Here is a 9,971-nt window from a genome sequence, read left to right on the forward strand (position 1 = left end):
AAGACATTTTTTCATTTGTTTAGTAAAATCAAACAAATTTGTTTGTTATTTCTACAAGCAATATCATCTAGATATTATTTGTGTTGAGTTTTGTGTTGATCATTTTTGTAAGCATCATTGGATAAGTACCCCTTTGTTTCTTTTACATTACAGTGCAGCAAAGCTGTGTGCTATAGATACGCATCTAACTAGATTTAATTTCCTGCTTCGGTAAAACAAGTAATCGACACTCATTTCTCCATGCTTTTTCATTTCAGATCTGAATACAGTTGCAGTGAGAGGCGAGTACTCCCGTAATGCCCTTGTATATGCATCTCATCAGCTAAACAGAGATGAAAATTTTGAAATTCGAGTAGAAAGCAGACATCCTTTATTTGCTGGGAGTCTTAAATTTGGGTTCATAACTACAGATCCTCCGAGCGAAAACTTGGCAAATATAGTCGCCAGTCTCGATCGTTGGTTTATCAGTGGCTCCAGCTTGTATCACAATAGCAACAAAGAACAAAAATTTATATCAGCATCCTTTGAACGGTTGGAACCTGACGATAGAGTGACAATGAAAAGGGGCAAAAGTGGGGCTGTTTTATTTCAGGTTAATGGCTTAGATTTAGGCGTTGCAGCTCCTAATCGTTATAATACAATATGCCCTTTTGTTGAACTGGACGGGGCAGTTGACCGTGTTAGAATTGTCAGTAATGGGAACCCTGCGTACCATCCCAGTTCACCTGGAGGTGAATCCTTGTCAATGGGCTCCTTAAGTGCAAATCTACCAGCTTCTCTAGTTCAGGACGTCAACATTGAAGCTGGGCCGTCAAAATCTATTGAAGAAGAGATGAAGTTTAGTGAGATTCACGGTAGAAATATATGTCTTGTTAATAATGGTTTGAGTGCAAAGCGTACTGCTAGCTATAATCAAGGTATAGTTCTAAGCCGGATGCCAGTTGTGAAAGGCCAGAAATTTGAAGTAAGGATTGAAAAGTTGACAAACAGGTGGAACTCATCTGTAATGGTTGGGCTTGTTTGTCAACCAACTGAAAAAAATCCCCTTCCTGTAACCGCTTTAGGTTTTCGTCGAAATGCTTGGGTGGTAAGTGCTGACACATTGTTCGTCAATGGTCAAAAAGCGAAAAGTCGTCTACCATTTAATTTAGATAACATTGCTGTCCATTCTACAGTTGGGTTTTCCTTGTCTTTAGACGGAGATTTCCATATTTTAATTGATGGAAAAGATTTAGGAAAGGTAGCCTCTGGCATTAATGATCCTTGTTACGCTGTCTTTGATCTTTACGGTCAATGTGAAGAAATACAATTGATCAATCCAAAGCTGATAGCTAGTGGCTACTATGAGAAGGCCGATTTTGACTGCTCTATTAAGGAAAAAGAAAAGCAAAATGTAGCTATTGCCACTGGTATTACTTGCCCGCTTAGTCACGGCTGCAACTATATTAATATATGCAAGCTGTTTAAGTCTTTCATTGGTATCCCTTCCTCGTATTTTGTTCCGGAAGTAACTTGTTACTGTGGCAGCTGTTCAAATGAACATAAATTCAGTGGATCTGAGAAAAATTCAAAGGACCATCACCTCACAGGCTGGTGTAGATTCCCTTTCTCGTTGTCAAAGTTTCGTGAAAATACGCCGATAAGCGTTGAAGGTGCCGATAGATGGTCCTCTGCCTATTACCCCGCAGAAGTGTGTCACATACGACAGCTTTTAGACGCTGGACAGCTTTATCCTTCTGACAGACTTGGATTGACAAAACCAAAAAATCCTTTCGAAACTGATTCAAAAACAGAAGAAGTAGAAAGTCCTCAGCTAGTTTTTTATCCTGTTTTACCAAATTCTCCTGGGAGAAATACAGTACCTTTTCGCTACAAAAAGCAGCTATACTCATGTCAAGTAGCATTTCAGCTACTTGTTCAGCCCGGATCCTATAAAGTTTCAGAGAATAGAAAATTGGAGGCGTCATCCTCGAGACGAAGTCCAACGAGTGAGCTTTCTGATATTGTAGAGTGGTCTACTAAAGAAAAAGGTGCCACGGTCTTTCAAGCTCTTCTAGTCAAACTCGAGGTCAATAGTCAGTAAATGTACAATCTTAAATCTCCAGCACGTAATGTAAATTTTTTGCACGTACCTGCATATTCTTTCTTTGGCTCTTGTTTTCTTATTTCTTCTTATTTTGATATTATTCACCCGTTGAAGTATGACCTTTGCTCATACATGTTTGTCATCATAAAGATGACTTATCTCTAAAACTTTTCTCATGAATTTAGCCGTCGTAGTTGAATCCAGCTTTCGTAAATTAAAATTCCCAGTGCATCTAATAGTTAATTTATACGTCAAACTGATTGTATTTTGGCATTTTCGAACAGTTTAGCTGATACAGGGTTATACATTATTTTGAGGAAATTGAGCCTAGTAATGTAAATTAAAAATCCAGCTTTCGTAAATTAAAATTCCCAGTGCATCTAATAGTTAATTTATACGTCAGACTGACATATGCCCTTGCATATTTCTAGGCCGTATCCAACCGAAGGATTGGGTCTTCCTCCCACCTGAACCGTGAAAAAAAATATACGAATGAGTTGATACACTGTTTTTTTTTATTTAATGGCTGATATATACCTTTTTGAACCATTTGAAATTTGCACTATGTTTCAACTTGCATAAATGGTTCAGCTAAATGAATAATGCAATTTATTTTTAAGACGTTATCTAATGTATTTTTCTTGGTTATGTATGGGCCGAAAGGGAGGAAGGATTCAATCAAAAGTTAAATACTGTGACAATTTAATGGCCAAGACTTCTTTTTTCGTGACTAATCCCCCTCCTTAATTATTCCTGGGTATATAAATGGCACAGGGGTATATTTGTCTTGTGCATGGGCCTCCTTCAACTTGCGAAAAGCAATAAATTCAGTATCTAGTTAGACACTTGTGTTTGGCTTTAAGACATTCTGTTTGTGGCATTTTCGGGCAGGGGGGAGGATTACAAACCTAAAGAGTCTGGTATTGAATTTTACCAAGTCGGAAAAAGTAGCTTTTGAGATTCAAGCTGCAAGAGCTTGAAGATTTGTAAGGCCAGTAAATAATTGCAAGATCAACTTTAAGTGGATACTATGGTAAGCTTCTTGTAAATGTTAAGAAGAATGAACCAAATCAAAGCCTAGTGGATTTTCTTCATTTTTGCTTCGAGAGAAAATCTGGTGGTTTTTAATGTAATTCCTAAGTTGTTCAAATATTTTAGCCAATAAATGAATTGAACTAATTTTATAAGTGAAATCCGAAGTATTACCAGCTATTTTGAGATAATCATCACTTCGGAAATATCAAAAATGAAATTTTATATCGAGCTATCCAAATGTTTCACTGTTGTTTACTTGTGATAATATATCTCTTGAACTTGGGGGGGGGGAGGCGTTACCTTGTGAAAATAAACATTGTATTTTGTTCCATTTTACTGTTGCTAGAAGCATCACTGATCGAAATTTTAGATGGGGGGGGGGTAATCCATTTTACTGTGATTTGCTGGTCATTTTTACCCCGGGATATAGATGTTTTATTAAACATTGGCGAAACGTAATTAAAATTGTAGTTTCTAAAACCAGCAAATATTGAACTAAAATTAGCAAGTGTATTATAAAATAGCGATGCTTGGGCGGCAATCTTATGATCGAGATATATACAAACTGGCCAAATACATTTAAAGTGGAAGTAGGGCTCTCCCCTTCACAAGTAACACCTTTTGTTGTTTTAGCAAACGCGTTTTAAAAATCTAATTTAACTCTATTTAACTCTAGAGTTTAAGTTCTTATTACGTCGAAATCTCATAATGCTATACTTTTGGGTTTTATCGGGTACGGCAGAATAGGGCTGACTCATATTATTTTATTTATGTATATATATTAATTCTAAGTACCTTAATTTTATGTTTGGTAATGTTGATGTTAAAAATTGAAGTTGAATGTTACCGCATTTTAATTTCAGTTGTTTAGGTCCAGTGTTCCAGCTAGATATTTTCGTCTTGCTCGAGTTCTTGTTCACTTGGATAAGAAATAGTATCATTCAGAATTAATCTATATTTGACGATTGCTGCTTTTTTAATCGTCTTTTATTCATATTTGGCAGTTAAAACTAAAATTAGAAGTTTTCATTACCTATGAAAAGAGAAAGGGTAGGTGAGGAAGCTGTATCCAAGATTATGTATAAATGTCTCTTTTTGAATTTCCTGTTGTGTTTCCTGTTTTGCTATAACTATTGTTTATTTCAGTGAATTGCATATAGCTATGTGCAACATGTGGCAAGTGATGTTAAAATATTACTAAATAAAAGTCCGAAGAGCTTATGGATTTCGCGGAGATCTTTAATAGTTCAAGAGGTTGCTCCTTGGATTTGTTGAAACCAGTCTTCACTGGTTACTATATAAAACCACAAAAAAAAAAAAAAAAAAACCAGAGATAAAGAACTTAGTTGAACCCTGATAATTAGTTTATATATGGATTCTAGATAGTGTCGTAAATGGTAAAATTGGTCACGGCAAAATTAGGTATTTCACGTATTTTACCGTAATTTTACGGACGGTAGTCCGTAAACTTTACCGGTAAAACCTATTTTACCGGTATTTTTACGTATTTTACGGGTATTTTACGTATTTTACCGATATTTTGCATAATTTACGGCGCCTTGTAGTTGACATAGTGCGAAATTACCCAAAGATTGGGAGAAACAAGTTTGGATATAATGTTGTTATTGTGATTTTTACTGGATACACAGCAGGGCGAAAGAAAGCAACATAATTGTTAATTGCATTCATTAATTTCGTTGTGAAATCTTTATAATTGATTGATAAATTGGTATTTGACTCGCCCTTCTCTTACAGCATATCACCTTATTTGCATAGGCTTATAGTAGAGAGGGAGGTGCTACTCGTGACGGGACTCCATATATGGGCATAGAGTCATTAGGGAGAACACGTGGTTAATGGGGTCAATGACCTAAATTTCCAAACAAAGTGTGTCAACAACAACAACATCGACCTTGACATTCGCTGAGAGCGTGCACTTACAACAACAACAACATCGACCTTGGAACACCTGTGCTGTCGACCACAATTCACCTATCGTGAATCAATAATTCCCCTTAGAAACAACAAATTAATTCCCCTTTCTTGACAGATCAATCAACCAATGACATCATCTGTCAGACTTTAAAAATTTTCGCATAGAAACGATTCTCCAGGAATAGATCCAAGTCATTAATGTCTTTGCCTCGGAAACAACTCTTTTGGTCGAACTCCAAAGGATATTAATAGCCCAAGGCCATGGAAACAATTCTCCAAGAAACATCTTAGCGATGAATTGTTTTAGCGCGGGAATCAGGTTTCTTATTAATTTGAAATGCATTAGCGCAGAGATGCCAAAAAACAAAAGGAACACGCTGAATTACGTTTAGGGATTATTTGGGCGAAACTGTTTTAGACAGGTTATGGAACTATTTCGGCGAAACAGTTAGAGACATTTTAAAAGATGATTTTTGAAGAGATTTTAGAAGAGAATTTAATGGTGAAACTCTGTGGTCGTTATAATACACAAGTTTCATTTGAACAGTGTTGTGAGGTCCTCTAACCCAACCCCAAAGGGTTCCAATCTTCCTACCCCAACCCCGAAGGAAGCCCCCGGTCCTCAAAGGCCCCCCAAGCTCCCAAAGGGCCACCGGCGCCCCCAAAGGCCCACCCAGACCCCCAAAGGCCATCCCCGGGCCCCCCAAAGGCCCATCGAGCTCCCAAAGGACCAACGGGGTCCCAAAGGCCCTCCACCGGTCCCCAAATGTCCCCCAGGCCCCCAACTGTCCCCCGGACCCCACAAAGGCCCTCCCTGTGCCTCAAAGGCCCTCCCTGTGCCCCCAACGGCCCTCCCCCGGCCCCCAAAGGTCCCCCGGGCCAGAGAAGCGCCGCCAGGATGCGCCGTGGGCCAGGAAAGCGCCGCAGGATGTGCTACAGGGATTCACCGTGGGTCAGGAAAGCGCCGCGGGGGATGCGCCGCAGGGAGGCACCGCAGGAAAGCGCCACTGGATGTGCCGCAGGGATGCGCCGCAAAAAAAAAGTAAACTAAAAAGTAAAAATTTCGAAATGTTATACCCCAAACTCCCTCCTCAGACCCCCAAAGGCCCTCCCCTGGTCCTCAAAGGTCCCCCGGACCCCCAAAGGTCCTCCCCCGGTCCCCAAAGGTCCACTGGGCTCCCAAAGGCCCTCCCCCGGTCCCCAAAGGTCCCCCGGGCTCCCAAAAGACCACTCAATCCTCAAGGGCCCCCGGATCCCCAAACGCCCTCCCTGGGCCCCAAAGGTCCTCCCCCGGTCCCCATACATTCACACAAAAACTTATAAGCACACAAAAACTTACACACACACACAAAAACTTACACACACACACGAAAACTTACATACACACTCGAACACTTACAAACACACGCCAAAACTTACACACACACACACACAAACACTTACACACACACACAAAAACTAACACATGCACACGAAAACTTACATGCAGACAAAAACTTAAATGCCCACAAAAACTTACACACACACACACACAAAACTTACACACACACCCACACAAACGAAAAATTAAACACACAATACAATTAAAAAAAAAAAAAACAAACATACACACACACACACACACACACAAAAACATAAAAATGAACACAAAAAAAACTCACACACACACACACACACAAACATACACAAACACACACACACACACACAAAACTTACACACACACACACGAAAAAATAAACACACACGCCAAAAATAAAACACACAAAAACTTACACACACACACATACAAAATAATACACACACACACACAAAAAACATACACACACAAAAACTTACACACACACACAAACACACACAAACACACACACACAAACATACACCCACACACAAACGCTTAGACACACAAAAAATTACACGCACACACAAAAACTTAGACACACACGAGAAAAAAGGAATGCACACAAAACTTACATGCACAAAAAAACTTAAATGTACACAAAAACTTACACACACACACACACACAAAAATTACAGACCCGAACACACGAAAACATACACACCCACGCAAAAAAAAACACACACACAATAACTTACACACACACACACAAACACACACACACACACAAAAACTAACACATGAACACACACAAAAACTCACACACACACGCACAAAAACTTGCACACACACACACACACACACAAACTTACACACACACACACGAAAACTTACACACACACGCCAAAACTTACACACACAAAAACTTACACACACACACACACACACACAAAAGCTTACACATGACACAAAAAACTCGCACACACACGCACAAAACTTGCACACACACACACACACAAACTTACACACACACACACAAAACTTACACACACACGAAAACACACACACAAAAACTTACACACACACACACACACACAAACTTACACATGCACACGACTTACATGCACACAAAACTACATGCACACAAAAACTTACACACACACACACACACAAAACTTACACACACACACACGAAGACTCACACACACACGCAAAACTTACACACTGACACACACACACACACACACACACACACAAAACTTACACATGCACAAAAACTTACACACACACACACACTCACACACACACTTACACACACACACACACACAGAACTTACACACACACGCCAAAACTTACACACACAAAAACTTACACATGCACACGAAAACTTACACACACACACACGAAAACTTACACACACACGCAGAACTTACACACACACACACACACACACACACACACACACACACACAAAAACTTACACATGCACACGAAAACTTACATTCACACAAAAACTTACATGCACACAAAAACTTACACACACACACACACACACGAAAACTAACACACACACGACAAAACTTACACACACACAAAAACTTACACACACACACACACACATACACAAAAACATACACATGAACACAAAAAACTCACACACACATGCACAAAAACTAATACACACACACACACAAAACTTACACACACACACACGAAAACTTACACACACACGCCAAAACTTACACACACAAAAACTTACACACACACACACACACACACACACACACACACACACACAAAAACTTACACACACAAAAACTTACACACACACACAAACACACAAAAAACTTATATCCACACGCAATAGCTTAGACACACAAAAACTTACACACACACACAAAAACTTACACCCACACGCAAAAACTTACATGCCCACAAAAACTTACATGCACACAGAAACTTACACACACACAAAAAATTACACACACGCACAAAAACTTACACACACACACAAAAACTTACACACACACACGAAAACTTACACACACACGAAAAAAATTACACACACACAAAAAAACTAACACAAACAAACACACACAAAAACTTACACATGCACACTAAAACTTACATGCACACAAAAACTTATACACACACACACGAAAACTTACACACACACGTCAAAACTTACACACACAAAAGCTAGACACACAAAAACTTACACACACACACACACAAAACTTACACCCACACACAAAAACTTACACACACACACACACAAAGACTTACACACACAAAAACTTACACACACACACACACACGAGAACTTACACCCACACGCAAAGACTTACACACACACACACAAAAACTTACACACACACACGAAAACATACGCACACACAAAGACTTACACACACGCACAAAAACACACACACACACACAAAACTTACACACACACACACACGAAAACTTACTCACACGAACGAAAACTTACACACACACACACCAAAACTTACACACACACACACACACACACAAAAACTAACATAAGCACACGAAAACAAACATCCACATAAAAACTGACATGCACACAAAAACTTTCACACACGCGCGAAAACTTACACGCACACACAAAAACTCACACACACACGCAAAAACTTACGCACACACACGAAAACTCACACACACACTCAAAAACTTACACACACACAAAAAATAACAAAAAAAAAGACACACACAAAAACAAAAAAAAACAAACACCAAAAAAAAAAAAAAAACAAAAACACACAAACACACAAACAGAAACACACACACACACACACACACACACAAACTTACACACACACACACAAAACTTACACACACACACAAAAGCTTACGACACACACAAAACTTACACACACACACACAAAACTTACACCCACACACAAAAACTTACATGCACACAAAAACTTACATGCACACAAAAACTTACACACACACACACACAAAACATAAACACACGAACAAAAACTCACACACACACACAAAAACTTACACACAAACACAAACTTAAACACACAAACAAACACACAAAAAAACTTACACAATCACATTAAAACTAACATTCACACAAAAACTTACACACACACACACACACGAAAACTTACACACACACACGTCAAAACTTACACACACACAGCAAAGCTAGACACACAAAAACTTACACACACACACACACAAAAACTTACACCCGCACGCAAAAACTTACACCCACACGCAAAAACTTACATGCACACAAAAACTTACATGTACACAAAACTTACACACACACTAAAACTTACACACACGCACAAAAACTTACACACACACACAAAAACACACACACACACGAAAACTTACGCACACACACACACACACACACACACAAAAAACTTACACATGCACACGAAAACTTACATGCACATAAAAAAAACTTACATGCACACAAAAACTTACACACACGCACAAAATCTTACACGCACACAAAAACTTACACACACACACGAAAACTTACACACACACACGAAAACTTACACACACACACACAAACTTACACACA

At 39.0% G+C, this 9,971-nt stretch overlaps 1 protein-coding gene across 4 annotated transcripts in view; it reads left to right on the plus strand.

Moving 5' to 3' along the window:
• Positions 1-4,342, plus strand: part of LOC148951976 (neuralized-like protein 4) — a 69,221-nt gene extending 64,879 nt beyond the window's left edge. For all 4 annotated transcript variants that reach the window (XM_089089453.1, XM_089089454.1, XM_089089452.1 and 1 more), the window contains exon 13: positions 258-4,342. In XM_089089453.1, coding sequence (XP_088945579.1) covers positions 258-2,083 — 1,826 coding nt within the window. In that variant the 3' untranslated portion in view covers positions 2,084-4,342. The remainder of the gene's footprint in view (positions 1-257) is intronic.
• The last annotated feature ends 5,629 nt before the right edge of the window (positions 4,343-9,971 follow it).

Source organism: Artemia sp. Qi Xiang Cuo, chromosome 5 (genome assembly GCF_049724085.1).
Source record: "Artemia sp. Qi Xiang Cuo chromosome 5, ASM4972408v1, whole genome shotgun sequence".
NCBI classification, from domain to species: Eukaryota; Metazoa; Arthropoda; class Branchiopoda; order Anostraca; family Artemiidae; genus Artemia; species Artemia sp. Qi Xiang Cuo.